This window comes from Syngnathus leptorhynchus, chromosome 11 (genome assembly GCF_054491065.1).
Source record: "Syngnathus leptorhynchus isolate UIUO chromosome 11, UIUO_Slep, whole genome shotgun sequence".
In the NCBI taxonomy this organism is placed as follows: Eukaryota; Metazoa; Chordata; class Actinopteri; order Syngnathiformes; family Syngnathidae; genus Syngnathus; species Syngnathus leptorhynchus.
Genome location: NC_141205.1, coordinates 3,672,106 through 3,694,531, shown reverse-complemented (window position 1 = coordinate 3,694,531; position 22,426 = coordinate 3,672,106). Strand labels below are relative to the sequence as shown.

General features: G+C 40.0%; 1 protein-coding gene across 9 annotated transcripts in view; it reads left to right on the top strand.

Annotated features, from left to right (window-relative positions):
* Positions 1–3,503: 3,503 nt before the first annotated feature.
* Positions 3,504–22,426, top strand: part of cdh4 (cadherin 4, type 1, R-cadherin (retinal)) — a 141,299-nt gene continuing 122,376 nt past the window's right edge. For 4 of the 9 annotated variants that reach the window (XM_085924545.1, XM_085924542.1, XM_085924540.1 and 1 more), the window contains exons 1-3: positions 3,504–3,701; positions 4,362–4,445; positions 19,645–19,704. In XM_085924545.1, coding sequence (XP_085780671.1) covers positions 3,647–3,701; positions 4,362–4,445; positions 19,645–19,704 — 199 coding nt within the window. In that variant the 5' untranslated portion in view covers positions 3,504–3,646. Of the gene's footprint in view, positions 3,702–4,361; positions 4,446–12,912; positions 13,053–19,644; positions 19,705–22,426 lie in introns of all 9 variants that reach the window. The other 5 variants (XM_085924541.1, XM_085924547.1, XM_085924548.1 and 2 more) reach the window with 5 other exon arrangements.

Below are 22,426 nucleotides of genomic sequence, written 5' to 3'. Positions count from 1 at the left end.
TTTAAAACTGAATTTTTATAATAACTCATTAGATTGCAACCGCAAGGTCATAATGATCACTTTTCAGCCCTTGGCCACCATCCGCTATGTTGTTTATGCAATGAGAGCCATAAAAATAATTCCATAGTATTATAGTGGACTACAAACAGAAAAAAATCCCTCACATTAATGAGACTGCTTATCTATGAGAAAATGACAATTATCTTGTGTATACATCTTCCAATACTATTATGGAATGGAGCCCTAATGAATGTAATTGTGCCTGTTTTTCTTCTTTTTGCTTACTGTTTTGTTGTGACAAAGGTCCTAAAAATGTCAAAACAAGTGCTGGCCAAGCATCACACAGTACTCAAGTTGCCAGCTATTAATGCAAAATAGTAAAATTGGTTATATACAGTAAGCACATAGACTTCCACTGCACAAAGCAACGTCCATTAAATAAGAAATGGAAAAAAAATGCACAAGAATCTTTGACTGATTTGCAGCATTGCAGCAACCCACATGTTCATTCTTAAATGCGCCGCCATCATGCGTGGCTGAGCGAGTGACTGAATAATTGATTAGTTAGTTAGATATTTCTCTTTGTGAACACATTCAGTCATTACTGTCCACTGCTGAAGGGCTTTTCATGTGCCGTCACACAGCCGGCGCAAATGCAAGATTCAATTAGAAGCAGGCAGTCGGTTCAAACAGAGGCCAACGCGTACTTTGGAAAGGCTAACTATCATTGACCTGCCAGTAAAATGGATAAGGAGGCTTGTAATAGAAGCAACTGCAATGCCTAGTCATTTTGTAGTTGACAATTTAAATCAAGCTCGCCTGAACATTTTTACATTTTATAACCACTTTTTTTTTTTTTTCTTCAGATGAATCAAACAAGATCAAATCGAGATTTTCTGAACGGCATTGGGAATATGGGACGTCATCAGAACGGTAATTGCTCATTACTTTTCATTTTCAGCCAGTTTGCTGCAGATTGAAAAGGCTGTTCGCTCTCTGCGCTTGTCCTACTTTGTGTTAGACAAAATGTCCTGCTTGAATAATTGCGCTTTGAGAGTTGGGTGCACTGATTGAACTAGGCACTGCCACGTTAATGGCGAATGACAATGAGACAATTTGGGATGTTGGTCTTTTAACGCCCTTACCAACTTTGCGTACAAACAAGACACTTCATATTAGCAGGCTAGCCTCTTCATGCACTCTTAAAACGTGCATGTGGGGTTGACTGAAGACTGCAAATGTGGTGTGAAAAAGAGTGTGAATGGGTGTCTGTCTGACACACTTAGTCATTTGACCAAGTTCCACCTCTCTGTGACCCCGAACAGATTAAAAAAAAAAAAAAAAAAAGAAGATTGGAAATGAATATTTTGCAGGCGACTTTTGATCGGGCCCGATTCAAGAATTTTTATTGGCCATGTTTGAGCATGCCAAACAAGGAATTTGACTTTGGAACATCTCAACCTCTGTTCAACATTTAGGTGACTAACAACACGAAAATTGACAAATATTCTCAAATTGATTGAAGACGGACATCGCTGTTATCCATTTCCTCCTCACTCGTCGAATGATTTTCTCCACTTTTGTACACAGCCTTGAGTGGACGGAAGAAGCGGTGCTGAATCGGAGCAAGGAGTATCAGAAAGAAAGGTGGAAGAGGTTGCATTTTCTGTTCTCCTTGGCTCGTATATCTGTGGCCGTGAGGCAAGGCTGTGGCCAGTGGCAGATTAACGACTGTGAAGGTGTCTTCATTGGTTGCACGGGCTCCTCTGGTAAACGGCAGGCTGTAAAAAGTGTGACAGTAAGGAGTAAAGTGGGACTGGCAAGGAGGGGGGAAAAAAAGAAGAAGAAGCAAGCATTAAATTAATGGTTCACATGAGCAAATGGCAAAAGATGTTAAAGTTGAGGATGAGGCATTATAAAGAACAATGTCACCATGAGATGAGGCTGTCTGTGTTGTACAAAATGTATCACTCCCCACTGGGAGAGCGAAGCGCTGTTTCACAACGTTGCCTTTGAATACGAATGAATGAGATAAGGCCGTGGAGCAAAACACAAACACAAGGCCATCAATTTTCCTGGATGAGAAATCCATCCTATAAAAAAAAAAAACGTCATATGTACTGTCCAGAGAGAAAAAAAAAAAGAAACGGGAACAAATAGTTCCCAGTGGAGAAATGAAACCCAATTTATTCATAGTCCTTCAGCTCAGTACTGTGAAGATTGACAACGGAGTGATTTGCCACAACTGTTAATCTTCTAAAATGAGCAAGTAGTCAGATCTTTGCTCCAGCACCCACACTAAATAATTCACTACTTTGCGCTTCAGTTTCATTTCATTTACAACTTTGTACCCCCTTGTCAACTATAAGGATTCCAGTCATTGTCATTGTATCATGTACCACTTTGTTCTGCTCTGCTCAAAGCCTGCACTGCAAAGAACTGAAAGAAAAAGAAAAAGAAAAAGAAAGTGCCTCTTCTGCCTTTTAAAGACACTGACAAGTACTGCATGCAACGCAACAGTAAAAATAAAGAAATAAATACACATATATGTATGTATGTATGTATGTATGTATGTATGTATGTATGTATGTATGTATGTATGTATACACTCTTTCATCTTGAACAATTGCCTTAATGTTTTCCCGCAGTACAATTTTTGCCAGCCAATCTTTAAAGAATATTTATTTATTTATTTATTTATTTACTTACTTACTTACTTACTTACTTACTTACTTATTTATTTATTTATTTATTTATCTATCATTCTTTGATACATAGCAATTTTTCTATTCCATTGAGTGTTTTTGCTGGTCTGCTGAGCAGGAAGCAGACGTTTCCATCAGCAGAGCGGCGCCTGGTATTCATCATGAAAGGTTTCAGCGAAAGCTTATGCTCATCAGCATCTGCTTGGTATGCCAACGATGCGAACATCCTCTTCATCATGCCCACGCTGTTTTTTTTTTCTTCAGGCTCGCAACTCACTTGTTAGGTACACAAAAGATAAAACTACTGCGTTGTAATCAGGACTCCCTTCGTTTTGGGTAATTGCATTCTGATTGTTTCCAAAGTGTTTGAATGAGGTGTTTACTCAGTTGATACAAATATTGAAAGACAATTCAGCATGAACCTCAGCATTATTATCATTTGTGATATTGCTGCAACATCGCTGTTTAAACAACACATGTATCACAACAATTCCAAAAGGCTTTGTGTCTTCTGATTTGCCTCAATCTGAGTAAGGAAAGTTTGGGGGTAAAAATCGTTCATTCGAGCCCGTGCCACAAATTTCTTCACAAGTAATTCATTGTTTGGTTGACGTATTTCCGCTTCATGTGCCACATGCACAGATCAGCACCCTGGGTATAATGTAGTGACTTAAAAAAAAAAAAAAAAAAAAAAAAAAAAAAAAAAGCCAACTCAGTGATGAATGATTCTGAGCGAGAATTGCATTCTGTCAAAAGATGTAATACCAATGTTAACCACAGAATGGCAGACATCGCTTATCAGTGTGCAAAAGTACGCATGTCACAGCTGGCCTCGACAATGCCGATCAGTGCACAAACAATTGCGGTTTTATATTTGCCACAATCACTGACAGTGAGCTCGAAGTGCATGATGATTGAATCAATTCGTGTCCTCTAAAAATATGGAGGTATTCAGCACTTCCACAATGAGATCTACTGCACTGTTCGCTCAGGTCGGTGAGTTCTTGCACAAAATGTTGGTTTTTGTATTGTGTGCTCTTCGAATTTTTTTCACCCTTGAGCAAGAGCCCTTGAGCCCTACCCCTTGTATTTAAATCCATAATTTGTTGCTGAAATGAAACCTATTACCTGCAAAACTAGTGTCCAGAAAAGTCAAGAACCACTATTAATCATACCACATGCATCTCATACTACATGGAAGCACTGCTGAATCATTATTAATGCGTGCTCCAATCATCAAATACTGCATAAATAACTTTGGTTCAATGCAAAGCACCAAGAGTCAAATATACGATCGATCAACATGACAAAGAAAATACACAAACAGGAAATATTCTAATATAAAAACTTTTCACTTTTTGTTGATTATAGCGACACCATATGGACAAAGACGGTAGTGTTTTGGCTAAAGTTGACCACATTTTTGTGAAATCCTGAGCTATTGCTCACCTGCATTTGGACTGCAACCATTTTAAAGATGAGATTTTCTAGGGTAAAACCCCAACAATCTCTGTGTTTTGTTTTCGTGAGACTGCTGTCACATGGGAACTGTTGAGCCTCCATACATTTCATTCGAGAGTCCCCCCCCCCCCCTGCATTTCTATGGCTCTTTGCAGAATCCTTAATCCTCAAGGGAATTGTGTTCTTTTTTGACAGCAAAGTTGGGAGAATGTCTGATAATAGCTACATGCAAGTCAGACAACTTGAGGGCTCAGCCTGCAAACACCCTTGAAAAGTCAGGTAAGAATTGAGCCTAGTGTTTTTCCAGACAACCCACAAACACAAGATGTCTGCATGTGTGAGAGTCAATTGTTATTTGGAACCGTTATTTTGTGGTTTGAAATTCTGAATTCTAGCATCTTGATTTCTTAGAACTAGAGGCTGGTACCGGTGCCGATCGCAGCCTTTTACCATAAGACAGTAGAAATTAAAAGAGTCGAAAATGACCATTAATTTCATGCAATTTTAAGGAAATCTACTATATTGGGATATATATATAGGTCTTTTTTGTAAAATGATCCTTTGGTATCGGTGACTTCTTAATAATCAGTACCTGTACTAGTATGGGTCCGGAAAAAAAGTAGTCTCAAACAACCCTCCTTAAAGCCAAACTATAAAACTTTAAATATGGCATGAGACTTGAGTGAAGTTTTTGTTATAAGGCTCCAAGACGTGGCGTGAATGTTTTATCACTTCAATGTGAAGAACAGCGGCTTTAAGGTTCACCGCGGTAGCCAGGGTTAGAATTGCAGATTACGTTCTTGAATTATTCAAGAACAGGTATGTGAATAGCACTTTGTGTATTTACCTGAATATGCTCCAGGGACTCAATGAAGCCTTGAATGTCAGGGGAGACATCGCAATTTGATAAGAGCTCTTTTGGTATTCTGCGATTGCAATATGCCCTTGCAGATATTGTGTATAGGCGACAAATTCCTTAATTGATAAACATTTGAATGCTTGTAGAAGCGCTTCTAAAGAAACGTAAAGGACCTTGCTCTTGCTTCCTTCAAAAGCTCTCTTTGTGGCTGTGATGGGATTAATTAGCTGCGGGCGAGTATCCAAACATGATTTCACTCAGGGTCAGAGCTGAAGAAGTGATCTAAACAACAAAATGGAAAATGTGAGTGATGATTACTTTGCAGACACAAGTGAGCACAGAATGTACACCTCTTAATAGCCGCAATACATTTCGGAATAACTACTAAAGCTGGAAACTGGAATTGACGGCGGTGAATAGATGAACTGATAGTCTTGAACAAATTCTTGGAACTGTTTGTGAAAAGTGTCAAATTTGTGAATATGCCAGCAGAGAAAGTAAAACACATTTCCTTATCATCACACGATAATAATTCAAAATGTAGAAATTGACAATAAAAAAAAAAACAACACTGGCCGAAGCAACCATTCATTAATTATATGCAGCTTTGAAGAAAATGAAGCCGATTGTACCATTGCAAAAAGAGATGCGCGAGAAACGTGGCGGCTGTTTAAATCAGTGGGCAAAAGGTGATTTTTGTAACTGCAGATTGATGCGTGTGTGTGTGTGTGCAAGAATGTGTCCTGCCTGAAGCCAACTTGGCTCCGTGGGGCTATGTATCCCTTGGAGAGGTGATTAAACAAAGAACTAGGAGGCCTACGTCTGCCTCTGTTGGAGTCGAGCTGAATCCGCGTGTTCCTGTGGCGCTTCACGTGACCCCCACGTGACCCCCACGCGACCCCCACGCGACCCCCACGCGGGCCCACGCGGGCCCACACACTCAAATTGTACACTGAAAACGAAGGGACTGACTGCAGCACAAAGGAAAACACTTGGGAAGGAAAAAAAAAATAACTGGCAAATGCATCCAGTCCGCCCCCCTCCTTCTCCAATTGGAATATATATTCATATTCAGACTCGTGTCAATGGACAATCTTCCAAGGTGTGCTCTTTTGGTTTCCAGTGGAAGGTCATCTGGTCAGAGTTTTTTTTTTTTTTTGTGCCAGGCTCCAGATTTTGAGGTGATGAAAAGCAATAGTTCTCGTGAGTACACGGTCTATCTGAACCCCCCCTCGATTGAAAACCTCGCTCTCACCTTTTGAAAACAAGTCACGACTCGTGTGAAGACAGCTCGCTTTTCGTTGCACTTTGAAGTTAGTTGTTCTACCGTTTCAACTCCCGTAATTGTGATGCACTTGATGGCGTCTGCTACCACAAGATAGTACGGCAATTATTTTTTTTATACCACGCGCAAAGGAATGTTGACAGTCATTACAATAATTAGCTTTTGGTTTTGTTTTTGCAATCAGACGACAAGTGGACGTGTTTCTCCGCTAATTGTTTTTTGATTTCCGAGATGAGGCGCATGTTTGTTTGTTTGTCCAGCTGTCAGATGCAGGCCCTTGAAAACTTGAACTTGATGTGTTCACATTAAAAGCCCCATTAAAGTGAGATTCAAACCGCACACTTTGCACAAAACTGTTAATGGCGGCTATTTATTTATATGGGTAGATTTTCAATTTCTCCCAGAATGAACATTTTTTTATTTGGGGGGGGATATACTGCTGATAAACATCGTTCCTGAAAAATTGGCTTCACAAAAAGGGGAACAAATAATGTGAAGGCTAACAATGTGTAATTGTAAAAATTCTTGTTAGTGTCCCCAAGGCGAGGCCATTCGACATTCATTTTGTCATTCGCAATAAAACATGTTTTAAAGGCAGCAACTAAATGCTTCTTTTGAAGTCTGCAAAATTGATGAGAAAAGACATTTCCAATTTATTTAAAAATGAGTCGAATGAAAAGCAAAGCTGAAGATCTCGCTCATCAAACAAAGGAAGCTCGAGGCCAACTGAAGGAGAGACTTGTGTTAAGATGATTATTTATATTCTTGTGCACATGCCCCCAAAATATAACACACGTAAACATTTATTTTATTGGCTGCCTTTGAAAGTGACAACTTTCGGTTTGAAATGAGATGGATCAAGATGGTTTATTGATGTGTTGGAGAACAACATTGGAAACCACAAATAGAAAAAAAAACATCTGGATTTTGAAACTGGTTGGAGGAGAGAGTCTGGTCTACTTCCTTTGCACAGTCAAGTTGCCCTGGAGCACATTTTGACATCTCTCCCTCCCTGCATGTGATGTGCAAAATGTGTGCATGTGTGTGTGTATAATGCATCCAACACAATATAGCCAGCAGAGTGAAAATTTGATTTCTCCAAGGACTAAAATAACATAATACATGCAAAACAGAGCTTGCTTGGGGACACTGTATAAAAGGTAAAGAAAAACAGAAAACAAATCCTTCTCAACCTAGATTCAATTGTATACACTATAAAAGACATTCAGGTGAATATTCATTTATTACTGTTATTATTTTCATCCAGATTCTAAGTTTAAATCCAAACCTCTGTAATGCTATGAAAGCATCTTGACTCCCGTAGTTGTGCTTTCCAAAAGCTAAATGTCCACAGTCAGCCTTAAATAAAGTGCTGACAATTTCCGAGCAAATACACATAAGCACACACTCACAAAGAAGTGCAAAGTAAGCTCTAATATAAAACAAGAACAGCGGGTCTCATGGTGGCAGCTTCCAAAACATTATTTTGTATCGGACATTAATCTAAAAAACAAACAAACACACACAAAACAAAACGTTCAATAACAACATGCCTGCAAACAACAGCAGGAGTGTGCATGGCTGTCATTTTTAAACTCCTTGTGGCCACACAAGGATAGATGACTGCTATACGCTGCCCCCCCCCATTTTTATTTTTTTTTTTAATATAGGATGGTATTTCCTGATGGTAAATAGCCTGAAAAAGAAGCCCCACTGTGATTTGCTGTTTCTGATGCTGCAATGCAAGTTACAGAGTGAACAACAACCCCAGTGTGACATGGGAGTGCGACTGCTGCAGTAACCCGGTGATGAATGATGCCACTCGCATTTATTTAAAAAAGAGCTTCACATTGTCTTTCATTTCGCAAGGCGCTGTTTTACGCAGCGGGCCGCCGAGCGTCGTCCAAAATCATATGGGCTCTTAATTTTCTCTCCTTCTTCCCGGCCGCCCCTTGTCTAGTGATGAAGTGTCTCGGTACGGCTCATTGGACGAACAGGCGCGACACTTGTGAAAACAGTCTCGGAAATTACGAGAAGGAAGTGAGTTTAGAAAATGAACACCAACGTGGCCTCCTAAACCTTCATGCATTTCAGGCTTTTAAGTGACACTCATAAACATACACACAGTCACCTGAATACATAGTTAAAAAAAAAATAAAATAAATAAAAAATATATATATATATATATATATATATGCTCCATTAGTAGCACCTCCAAAACATATATCTTGATTTCTGTCAATCAATACAGCAATAACACGATTTGTGTAATTGGAATTAGATGAAGAATGACACAATGACCAAATCAATACAAATATAATCCTAAATGGATCCAAATAAAATGAAAAATCCGGTGGTGTCTTCATGTTGTCATCTGTAATAAAACACCATTGTTTGGTGCAGTCAAATGTTTTCTGGCCATTAAAAGCAACTGTCTCTCAAATATGAAAAAAACGATTTTTATGAGTGAGCGGATAAAATGATTTACCACCAACAAGGGTAACATTTTTCGTCCAAACAATGATGGCTGTAAAAAAACTAAAAAACATGAGACAATTCCTTCAGTGGCAACACCACTTAAAGGCTCCCAAAACTCCAAATTGAAGGCTGAGCTGAAGATAACAGGCTGCCGGCGAGGTAAAAAGCTTCCGGCTTTGTTTTTGAACTATTTGCATTACTCATAGCTGCAGTTAAAGCGAGGTTATGCCCACTTTAATTATGCATGCCGCATTTTAATTAATGCGGCTCTTTGTCTTTGCTGGAATGTTTTTCTATTTTGGCTCCACAGTGCATCCTTATCTACTTGTGTGCAAATGGAGTTATGAAAAAGCGTGTAATGTGTAAACACAAGAGCGCCTATTGAGACAATACTTCTAAATGTGTCCTCTGGGAAACTTGTACTGCAATATGAAAGGGGAGAATATGAATATAAACATGATGAAAGCTATACAGATTATATTTTTTACTGATCTGGTAATGATGAGCTTAAAAGGCCAATGCCACTTTTCGCTTACCTTATATGCCAAAAATTTATTATAGTACATAAGTAAGGCGTTATGGAACTTGCTCCACAATTTCCAAATTGTTTCATGTGTTTAAAGTTCCTCAAACCACTACACCCAAATCTGCAAATGCATATTGTAAAATCTTATTGGCAAACGCCTTCTCAATCGGTCTCATTTAGATGATGTCTGACGACACAATTTCACAGCCCACCGATTTAGCTCATCACTTTTTTTTTTGTTGCACAAATGATATTAAAAGTGCATTATGTCCTGAGATTTTCCAAGCAGAGCATTTGTTGTTTGTATTTTTGTGTTCATCGCTCCGGAGTGCACTGGAGGCGCATCGGTCATTGTCAGACTTTTTCAGTTTAGCCATCAAAATGTTTTCCTTTATCGGTCTCACGAGTTGCAGTTAATCCATCAAACGTATTGCTCTCGCTGCCTCAAATATTTACCCATTTAAGTGAAATTGGGACTCGGTGACAGTCGCGGGGGGACAAGAGGGAAAGACCGAGTGCTTCTGCTCGACTCCTTCTCATCTTGGCGGGGCGGTTGAACGTTTGAACGAAGAATGTCGAGGCCCAAACCTTCAGGGGTGTCTTTGAGATTAAAGTTGCCTGATCTCGTGCTCTCACATCACATTCAATATCATCCAGTGGGGATTTCCTTTACGGGGGAGGGGGGGCGTGAGTCGTGAGTCGCGGCGAAGAACTAACTGTCGAGAAGCCTTTGTAGAACCTGAAAGCAGCTGAAGTCTCAGAGCTGAGAGCCTGCCGTTTTCTTCAAGACGGCATACCGAGATGCACAAAACTGAATATATGTCGTGGCTTGTATTAATCATTTCCTCTTTTTTTTTTTGGCAAATATGCATTGCGACGCAGATGGCAGAAAGAAATTGTACCCATGAGCGCGTTCACGCTATTGCACCGCCGTATGGACTTTGAAATATGAATGTGGATTGACTAAGAAAAATGTGCAACCTATTTTCCGACAGCTCAGCAGCAAAGTGTCTTCTTAAAGGAGACGTACTTCTACGTTTAAGGCTCCCTCTCTCCCTCCCTCATAGGCACCAAGCAAAAAAAGATTTTGTTCCACTCATTCTCACCCAGATTGGACCCCTGCTCAGATAAACATTTCTGTTCAAAGGTTTGGGGTCACCCAGACAATTTAGTGTTTTCCACAAAAACTAACATAATTGCACAAGGATTTTGAAGGATTTTCAAGGTTTTTCTAATCATCCATTAGCCTTCTAGCACAATTAGCAAGCACAATGGAGCATTAGAACACTGGAGGGATGGTTGCTGGAAATGGTCAATATTGCATTCAAAACGTTTGCAGCTAGAATAGTCGTTTAACACATTAACAATGTATAGAGTGCATTCCTGATTACTACAATTATTAAAATCTGAGATTTTATTTGAAAAATAAGGACATTTGTAAGTGTCCCCAAACTTTTGAACGGTAGTGTACAGCAATGGTTTAAGTGCCTGGTATAAATCGGGAACATTTTCTGAACGTCCTCCACTCAATGCCAACATTTTGTTGTCTTTTCCTCAAGTTTATGTTGTTATGAGTGGAGCTGGCCTCTTGTAGCAACGATGGGAAAAATTAACTCAATAAACTGTTTGTGGCACCTTTTAATACATTTCAAGTTCATTCATCAGTTGTGTTGGTGTCGAGTATCGCTGGCTCCAACTTCTGTTCTTCTCAGTCACATAAATGAAAAGCTCGCAGCCAAAGGGCCTGCCCACTAATGATACACTCTCTTAATTAGATAAAGCAGCTCTGGCTAATTTGCATTCTGCCTCACGAGTACAGTAGATTGAGGCGAGCAAATGGATCCTCGGTGCCAGAAAGGCAATTTTGTCAAGCGGTGGCTTTCTGGACAGGACATAACACATCTTTTACATTTTGTTGCACACAATAAGAATACATTGCAAGAATGAGAAACGCTTACATGCATGTTGTGTGGAGGACAGTTACATATTCATAACGATCCCTCGTCATAATACCCTTAGAACCATAAATAATTGCCTCTCCTGGCAATGTGGTGCGTTTCACAATTTGGGATGCCTGATGATGATGATGATGATGTGTGAGTGCATTTGTGTGTTCGAGTCCTTAGCAGAAAAGTGTCATCATCGTCTGCAATGCACTCTGCCATCTGAGGATTATGACTAATTTAGGAAACAACCAAAACACTTGTAAGAAAATGTCCCTGTGATGATTTGACGGCTTAAGTTATTAAAATGTAATAAGGCACCGCATGTACGATTTTCAAGTGGTGGGCCATTGACTTCGTGTCACTGATTATTTCAGGCAATAGAAACGTACCTATTCATTTATCCATTCTCTTAATAGCATAACGCAGATTTTCTAAACCAGTTGGGCAGTAATGGAAAGTGCTTAATGTGCTTTTCAAGGGAAAATGAACCAGAATAGCAAAGCAAACAGCCCCAAACATACGCAGCCGACTCGTTAGAATCAAATTGCCTTTTTTGCCCGAAATGTCAAGACTTGAAATTTTAGTTGTTTCAACTTGAATGAATGAATTTTATTTGTTTCAAACATGCAAACTATACATCATCAATCAAATGAGGACAAATAAAATAAAAAGCAAAAACAAGGTGAATATATATATATATATATATAGTATATAAAGTAAAGTATGAATACTAGGTATAAACAGAAAAGAATCTACTGCACAAAAACTTCAATCACGTTGAGCCCTAGAAATACAAATTGCATTCTTTTACAGTATATTTCAGTACACAAAAAATAACCTCAAAATATCAGGGCAACAACAACCAATGGGAGAGACTTTCCTTTTCAAAGCCACACAAGACTCACTAATTTCTAAGAATTTTCTCCACTTCTTGCAGGAGACAAATCACCGATTATTTCTCTTATACGAATAAACTGTCCTCAACGCCCACTCTGTACTTTGTCCTTTCAAATAGAAATACCCTATTCGGAAAGTGCAATTGATAGAAAAGCAACACGTGTTGCGGAAGGTCTTGACCTCAGCACTGGTCCACCTCCAAACAAATGTCACCAGAGTTGGTTCTTCCTCGAATGATGATGAAGATAATCACAAGGAAAGGTCTCTCGAGTGACATTTTTGAAACCCCTTGTTATTGCCGCACAAGATTGAATGATTGCCCTCGCCGCTGTAAAGACCTGGGAGCAGATGTCGGCGATGTGTCACACTTGCAGGCGCCAGGTAACGCAACAATACGAAGGAAAATGTTAGAGCGGGAAGATAATTGGTGATATCAGTAAGGAACCTCGGCGAGCCTTGATGTTGGGCTGTCCGCAAAAAGGATCATAAATGTGTTTAGAGTTTGGCGCTAGAACGACTCCTTCAGGAGCCATTTTGAAGATCGGCGTTAACATACTGCTGCCACTTTAAACAACATCAATCACATTTAGCGAGGCCCCGGAGAGACGTGTCCTTTATGATGCACTTGTGAATTGATTACTCACTTGGGATTTAGTTGCTCTCCTTTTTAGAAATTTCTGTAACTCTCTCTCTCTCTCTTTCTCTCTTTCTCTCTTTCTCTCCCTCTCCCTCCCTCATTTTCTCTCATTTCAAAGGGACTTCACTTTGGTCAACTTCTCCAACATTTGAGTCTGCCAATGGATGTTCAGCTGTAATGAAACAGTCCCACCTTGACTTGCTTGACAGATTGGGAGTTTAGTGGCTGGCTGGCATCAGTTGACGCCCAATTGCATCAGTGCGTCCAGTTGTCCGCCTCCACACTGAAGCGAAAACGTCCACATTCATTTTTATTTCGAGACAATTATTTATTTTTTTATTTAAATGAAGTATAAATTGATTTCGGAGCACATATACACATCGACATCATCATCATCCATGGCTTGTTGGAATATAATGAATTTTTTTTTTTTTATTAACCTCCCTTTATGACAAATTTTCAATTAATATGATGGGAATGTTAGTATTCTTCATGCACGTATCAAATCTTCCAATGACAACATTTATAATTAACCATTTATCATATTCCGCATAACAAAAGCCATGTACAGTACACCGCGACACCTACTAAAAATACGTTTACACTCCCAGCGTTAAATCTGTCCAATGACTGTCATCTTATCAAATTTAAGTTTTATCGCCGAGCTCTGTAGCAGTTTTTCTTGCTGAGGGAGGGTGAGAAAAAAATCTTACATCAGCTTCATATCACGTTTACAGTAGACGTGTTTTCATATTCAACAAAATCTAGGCTTGATGAATTCCTAAAACATTTTCCCGTCTTCAGTTCCATATTGTAGACGTATTGACGTATTGATATTACAGAATTTTGTCTGGATGAGATATCCTTTTAGTTAGAACACTTTATTGCAAAAATAATCATAGTCTTGCATACCTAATTACCATAATTATAATCGAATTGTGTCTCAGTACCCGTAGCTGCTTAGTTATTCATAGCAAAAAGTGGATGTTATGTTTTATGTTTAAACACGTGTCTAATCTGCTAGTATAACAATAGCTAATGAAGCTTTACACTACTAATAGCAAAAAGGAAGGAAGAGTACTATACTTTAGGGAAACGTCGACTGAGCGGTGAACTTGACATTTTGTTTGACGCGAGTCCTCTAATTATCATCTCTGTCTGGCTTTGAAGCCACGTTTCCATGTGAACAGTTTTGGAATCCCTACTGAACCGACCGTTTTGTTCGCCTGTTATTGGCTATGATGTCAATTCTGGCAGAGAAATGTGCAACACAGATTGGAGAGAATAATCAGGTCAAGTATTTTAGATTCGAAACTTTCTTGGATGCGCTGGGGAGGGTGAGCTCTGAGGTTATCAAGACTGGATCAAGAGGCCTTGAGAAAGGTTCGGAACCAGAGCCAAGCGCGGTGAAATCCAGAACCGAGAAAGCTTGCCAGTGAGGACGAGGTATGAGGTCGCAAAAATAACGAAAAAGAAGAAGTCAAGCTGCAAAATATTCTCCTGGGCAGAGCTGAGCAAGAGAAGAAATGTCGAAGGCAGAGGAATGATTGATTGCTGACAGCCACTGGCCCGACTCCCACATTCCAGACTCGGCTTTTGAAATTAAACCCACACATTGGAAGAGAGCAAGTAAAGGTCCAGACTAGAAGAGTGTAGTAAAAAGTGTAATTACAGGGTTAGCTGAAAAGTAGTGCCATGCGGTTTGCTCTCAAAGGTGGCGCTGATCATAAATCAGAACCTTGTTTGCTTTCCACTCAAATTTAGCCAGATTGTGATCTTTTCGATAAATAATAATCGCACGACGAGAAGGAGTCTTGGTAGCCAACGTTCACCTCTGCCTAATTCAATAACTGCGATGAATTCTAAGCTGCCCTAATGCACAGGTGCGGTCGCTTGCTTCATAACACCGATGATCTTAAAGGGCTGTTTGTTTTTCCGAGCGATCGCTTATCTAATTGACGCTCAAGGACGCGTCATAGTGCAAACTTCCATGGAGGGCATTGTATGCATGTATACAGCTTCTTCCCCAACGACATCAAGGCCTCCGTCATACTTTTTGAAGTCAAATAAACAGTCACAAATGAATAATTGATTTTATATATGCATTATTTGGGGTGAAGGACTCTGGAATATCCATGTCTGGAGTTCTTCAAAGACATACTCGATGCATAAGTAATATTTTACACTTTCAAGTGTAAAGTCCCTATTTTGCCTCAGGTGCTCGATTTTCTCTGTTTGCATCGACGGACTTTTCTCCACAAACACAATGATTTAAAGCAAACTAGAAGGAGGGGAATAAAGAATACGGGGTACGCTCACATCAATCTATTTGTGATTTATTGATCATCTTATTAGCTACTTTTGTGAACAGTACTTTTAGTAAGAGCATATCACTCGGTGTGCTTCGCTGGGGTCATGTGTAGTTATTCCACGCCAGTGGCATCATGTGCTTACGTAATATCTTTCAGGCCGCTAAGCCAGTCACTAGCTATGGGATGGTCGTAATGGAAATGTAATTCTGTTGGAGGGATTAGATTCAGGCCACTTGACCCTGCGGCAAAGCTTAGCTCTCCTCTTTGCACATCTGTGTGGACATTAATTGGCTCCAGTGGTTCGGGGGGGTCTTTCTTGGAATTGAACTCAGCTGAAGGGAAATGTTGTAAGGTCTCCTATAAATCAATGTCAGGCTTCTGGGGAAATTTGTAGGAGGCTATCAAGTGCATAATGACAGGCACAAGAGTGATTGTACGTTCTGTTTAAAAGGCCAGACTTTTCAGGCCAATCACAAAATCTGTTCATGATGGGACGAACCAAATAAAAATCCACAGTATGGACTCGGTTCTACAACCAGGGGCTTCGATTGGCCAAAAAGCAAATTGGCTCTGTTCACTCCCTCAACGGAGCAAACGCCCCTTTCTAAATACCAACTTCAACTTCCACACGTTGCTCTGGGCCCAATGAAGGTCTTCCAACATTTCCTACCACCTATCCTTAACATATCCTAGCGTACTGTGGCTGAAAGGCAGACTTTAACCCGGATTAGTCGCCAGTCCATCACAGGGAACACATAGAGCGTCAAGCATTTCCATTCACACCTCAGTGGCTGAGTAGGAATCAATATCACACAGGTTTCACAAAAGTAAGCCATGTGCACTAATACGTTATTAGTGAAGCCATCTGGCAAAAAACAAAAATACACTGTTCCTGATGAGGTTGGACCATGTTTACATTTTGTGATCTCTTTTCATGAAAAGCACCTGGTCAAAAGTGATTAATAATGCAACCAAATATGAATAAACTGAGGAATGTGTCTAAAAACAACACATTTTATTTCATATCAATGTGCTATTTTAATTCTTACTTCAGAGTGTGCTGGGAGTAGGAACACTATCAACAAACATGAGATGATTATTCTTAATATATTCCTAAAAATATATCCGATGATATTGATGTAGTGGAAGGAGATAGAACACATTAAAGGCAGAAGTAACAACCTATTTTTTTTTTTTTTTTTTTTTACATGTAATTTTTTTTTTTTTTTTTTACAGTTGCCGTGCAATGATGGAATTGCTCCACCACAAAGTGGATCAGTTGTTTTATAGATGTGACATGAGAATTGATAACATGTGGTGAGACTGAGTATAGGAGTATATTATGATATTGATGTTTCTGTTCAACGCTTATAGACGCTGTGGATTTATTTTGAGTGCTAGGAGACTTTCATGCCTTCCTCACCTCCCTTATGCAGTACGTTGTGTCCTGGGACTGATTTACAAATCAAACACTGAAGGTAAAGAGCAGAGTTATACATGGTAAAAGGCTGGAAAATCAATGCCAATTACCTAAGAGCACAATGACGTGAGTGTGTGTGTGCCTGCGTGTGTCTTGGGACTCCTGAACAAATGCTGCTGATTGGCTCGACTTGGGTCACATCCAGTTGGCGCCGTTCCGCTGGGAGTGAGTCGTGCGATACACTTAATTATTTTTCTTACAGCGGAGTAGAGATCCGGTCAACCTGAGCCCTCAAGCATATTTAACAGTTGAATGGATGACACAAGCAAGGGGGAGAGGGGTTGCTGAGGCTGTCAATCGCTATTGATATTGACAACCAGTTTCCTCTTGATACCATCATAAAAAATTGGAAAAAGCTGGGGCCGACACAGCACACTGAAGAATATCATTTCGTCTCGCCCTCCATCAATGTGCCATCCTCTTTGCAATCCCCCAAAACAGAACATGCCGATGACTCACAGGTCATTAAACTTTCAGTCCGGGCAGTCAATTACTTCATTAAAAAGCAGCACCAGTGCAAAAAAAAAAAAAAAAAAAGAGTAAGTCCATCATCATAATTTAAAATGTATGAAGCTCTGAGGTACAAATATGTTTTTATCCTATCTATTGTTTGTCAGCGCTGATGGATCGCTTCATGAAGTCGGATAGATTCTGCTAAACAATGCGATAATGCCCATTGTGACGACCCAGATGAGTATTCCCACTACTGCCCTGATGGGGGGGGGGGGGGTGTCAGGCTGCAAGGCCAATCAGCTCTGATCCCTCCCAGAAGGAACTAGCAAGAGCAGAGGAAGACAACTTATATTCGGCCATCTTTTGGTGTCAAAATAAGATACTCTGTATGGGTCTCGAGGATTCTCTTTGATTTTGTCTTATATCAGCAATTAACGGTGAAGCGGCTGATACTGATGAAGCCAAAGTTAATTAACACGTTCACACTTGGAGTACGTCGGTTACACAACATCGGTTCAGTACAGACTGTCGTCTGCTTTGGGCTTGGGTTTCTTAACCCTTCAGCGATAATAGAAGCAGGCAAAAGCAGAGTAGAAATCAATGAGGAGAGATTTACCATTAAAAGGCCCCTTGTGGCTGAAATGGGGAAACACATACAAAGAGATGAAATTACTGCGCTCAGTACCGCAAGAGCTCCAATTCCACTGCATCGTTTGTTGAGGTCACTTGGAATTAAGTAGGCCAAATGACTAATGAGCGTGTTCAAGTGTAAAATTCAGGAATATGATCAAAGAGAGCAAATGCGAGATGATGACTCATGATAATTAATGAACATTTTTGCAGGGACCCTGGGCAATTAGTACAAATAAATAAAAGTAAGGGTTATCCCACCAGCGCGTTTGTAAAAGTGATTCAAGTCATTAAAAAATATAGCAATGCAATGTTTGGTACTAACTGCAAGGTATGTTTTTTTTTTATTGTGGCTTAGTTTGCAATTAGTTTTTGATGACCTTGATTGGACCAACATTAAAATGTTCCCGCAAAAAACAACAACAAACAAACCGATAATTAAGTCTTTATGTTGTCAGGATTTTGGACCACTGAGGCTTTTGGTGAAAGCTTTAGCTTTTGTAATGTCACTTGATCCTGGGGACACCTAAAATGGCAGAGACGTGAGACAGGACCTGCGGTTTTGCAAAGGAGGGCATCCATTATCCCTATGGCTTATCCTGTACGGGATTGCAGGAGGCTAGTGGAACCCACCTGACACTGGATGATTGAGAGGCAGGGTACATCCAAGACAGATCAATAAGGCCGGGTGGATGGGGGTGGAGGGGGGTCTGTTCTCCTCATTTTAGAAACTTAATATGACACTAACTCAGTGACATTCAGATGCACGAGGGTTGCAAGGTTGCATCTTATGAGCTGAAAGCCGTCAGCAACCAAGACTTTGTTTCCTTTCATTTTTGGTGCACATCCTCAAGGATGACAACATTTTTGGGACAGAAAGATTTCAACATCAGAATTTGTTTAGGTGTTTCATTCCTCATAGCACAAAACTTATTCAAATTTGAAAATATGAAAAAGATATTCACTTAAAAAAAAAAGGCAAAAATAAATAAAAACTGAGGTGATCAAAAATTCAAGGCAATTGTAGCGTTTCAAAATGGGGAGATCAACTAAATATTTTAAGTTTTGCTAATGTGGAAATTGGTTTTCCTTTATTTTGAGGGAATAAAAAAAGAGTTTTCAGAGCCAAATGTCTTTTGTATTGGCCCCCCAAATGAATACATCTTAGCAAATTATTTTGGAACAAACAAATTCCTCGCTTTATTGTGCTAACTGACATTGTTGTTCCAATTCAAATGAGTATTTTAGTCCCACAAAAATACTAGTCCTGTTTCTTTTTTTTTTTGACTGTCTGTGGTTCCATTCCAAGGCTGTTTCTGTGATTATTTTCTCACAAGTGTCCTTTACCTAAGACCTGCCATGGTAATATCAGTGCTAACAGCAAGAAATTATTTGAGTATCATAATCCAAGAGATTCCTGAGCAGCACGAGTAAGGCCAGCGAGAGAACAAAATCGAAAGAGAGTGAATCCTGGACAAAGAATCTTACAGTCAGCAATTCTGGATGTCTCCACTTTAAGTGGGGAACTAAAATGAGGAAAGTGAAGAAGGGAGGATGCCCCCTCGGGCCGGGCTCTACCACGCTCTTATCACCAGCAGCAGCCCGTGGCCGGAGGGCACCAAACAAATAGGAAATGGGTCGTTTCCAGACAACAACGAGCGGCACAGATGACAAGCGGCGCTTAGCCCTCGGATGCTTGAATCACCCTCGAGCGTTTCTACAAATTGTCTGTGATCCACCAACTAGATTCCATGTTGTATTGTCTTAAGATGTTGTTTGTAATTAGGAGGACACAAAACGGTGGCATTTTACTGGACTAGTTTTCTGTCATAAGGGAAAACACTGTTGAAGAAGAAGAAGGCAACATAATGCCTTTTCAGAGAGCCTCATGTCTTATTTTGATAGCAGACATGATGTGATTTTCTTTGTATTGCACTCAGTAGCAGCATCTAAGCTTTGTTTCATTGATTTTCAGACTTGTCATGGAGATTTTGCTGCAACCTCTCAATAAAAGTATTTTCCCCACGGCTTAAAGGTAAGAAATTCCAATCACTTCCAACTGGGAATTGATCTTTATTTTCTTGTGATTGAATCAAAAATCTAAAAATCATTTTCACATCTTCACTGCTTTTTACAAAACACGGCCGAGTGCTTTTTCCAAGCGGTTTTATGCCTGCGGGTCACGTATGGAGTTGAGCAACAACATTACATTTGGCTTGCTTCGAATCGGGATGCAACAGTCGTTTTTCTGAATCTTGGACGTTTTGTTGGCGGAGATTATAGGTTCGCAATGAGGATTGGTTGTGAGGGAAACGGGAAGCTTTCACTTTTTTGTGCCGCTGCGCTCTCAGCCACTTCAATCCCCCCTGGGATAGGAGTCCAAACTGATCCTGCTGATCTCAGTCTGAGCCACTTTGTATCCCTCGTACAAAGCCTGGACCTTTTTACTGCGTAACATTTGCTTTTAGCCAACGTACTCACCAAATGGACGACAAGTCGACCCGCCAGAATCAAGACAGTAAGGAGGCTATTGAGGAGCGTCAGTAAATGCCAATTACTCGTACAAAAATTGTAAACAAATATCTTTGCGCCGTTGTGAGCGTGAACACAGACCATGTGATTGGAAGATCTCTCGGTTCTGTATATACAGTAGCTTCCACTTCTGTATAGTATTCAGAGTTTAGGAATCATTGATTCTAGGCCCATGTGTTGGTCAAGTTACGATATAAGGTCGTATTGAGCCTCTGAGGATTTTTAAATCAGGACCTGGCACTCAACTTTGGGAAGGATTGTGCTAATATTTGATTTAAAATATATACAGATTTCTAAAGAAACAAACACCTTAAGATATTCAACGTCAAAGCAAAGAGAACAAAAGGACTGTCAAACAATGCACAAGTTTTGTTTGTGTTGAGTGTTGCCATTGTGCATTTAATCAGAGTTTGAGCAATTTTCATGAATGCATTTCTTCATTCTTCATGCTTCAGTAAATTTAGTATTGTTTGGAAATATTATTGATTTATGTAGAAAATTAAATCTATATGGTCACAAAGTAACAAGCTATGCTTTGCAGTGGACATCACGATTTGGAACCACAGTTTTTTTTTTTAGGGGGGTTGCTTTATATTTCTTTATGATACCAGCACGAGAGCATTTTCAGCCAGTGTCCTTGCAATGATGACATGACCAATTTGAAACGCATCTGTCCAATTACACCTGACAACCCCGAGATAATTAATTCACTTCCCCCTGGCTTTCGTTGCACCACTATCGATTTCAGCAGTTTAGCATCCTGTAGAAGTACTTTGTAAGTCCCAGCATATGGACAATAATATATTAACATTCAACACAAGCTATATTGTGCAGAATCACATTAGGAAAATGCTAATAACTTTGAAAACTACTGGAATTGTCACATCAATAGACACCATTGTTTCAGTGAATAAAAACAATATTTCGTCCTTGCTTTCAACAAAACAAGCGCACTTGTACTTGCTGACTGATGAAGACAAAGCCGATAGAGAATTTCTTCACTGGAGTGCCCTTCTGCACAGAATAGCTCTCTGCAACCGACTCTACTGAAAATCAATTTGCATCCCTCATGATGAGCTGTGGCAGATTCCCACGGATATGTTTAGTCGTTCTCGTCAAATGAGATTACAAAATACCGTTGCGAATTCCTTTCTCGACGCATGTAAAGTGCTGTATGTGTAAGTGGTCGGAGTGCACCGAGATTTTTCTGCGAACGGATGGAAATAAACATTTTTATTGAGCCCGCATGTCATCCAATGATATATGATGCATCCTTGAGAAATTGTTCCACTGGCTGCCTTTCCATTCTTGCTAGGAATGAGACATCTTGAGATATTCTAACTTCAAAGCCAACATATGAACGATCAAAAATCACGCCCCGTGTCAAGTCAAGTCACACGTTGTCCAAAGAGTTCAGCCGACTCAACGACCCCTTCTCTGATAAATGCTTTACAGCCATGACGGCCATGCAGTTGAGTGATGCTGTACCCGTCTTCTCGACTTGGAAGTAATCCGGAGTCTCATTTTGGTGTAAAACTGCACTGCTACTGGTCATGCACCCGATGCATGTTCCTACCCCCCAAGTCAGCAAATTACTTTCAGTTCGTAAAACGACCCCAGCTGTATGCAAACTAAACAGATACCACAAATCCATCAGAGTTGGGGCTCCTCCAGATTATGGCGCAAAACCGCCAGAGAGAACTGGGAGAGGGCCACAGATCAAGTCCTACTTCATTGGACACAAATTTCAAATCACTCCGAGTGATATACTCAACCGCAGGGCCGGTCCAGAGGCCACTGTAATGAGATTCCTACAGCTTCAACCAGCCAGCTACATCCCCAAACTGACTTACTCATCTCATTTATTTCCCAAATGCCCTGAAGTTCCAATCTCCATGATAGATAATATGAGGAAGGTATAACGTGTTTGTGAACAGTCGAGTGGGCGTCCAAAAAAAAAAATTAGAAAACACTGTGCACCACACAAGCTAGAAGTTAGCTGCAGTTTTTTTTTTCTTATTGATTACAGCATGATGGTTGTTTTTTTTTACTGTCTTCATTATTAATTCATTGTTTTAACTGCATTTTTTGTTTGCTTTATTTTTTGCTCCACTTTGTATGCAGCGGTGGTTGTTTGAAAGTGTTTTTTAAATACACATGAGTTGAGTCATGGTTGTAATAAGCGGCATGGCAAATACATCAAACAAGCTTAAAGCTTTATTTGT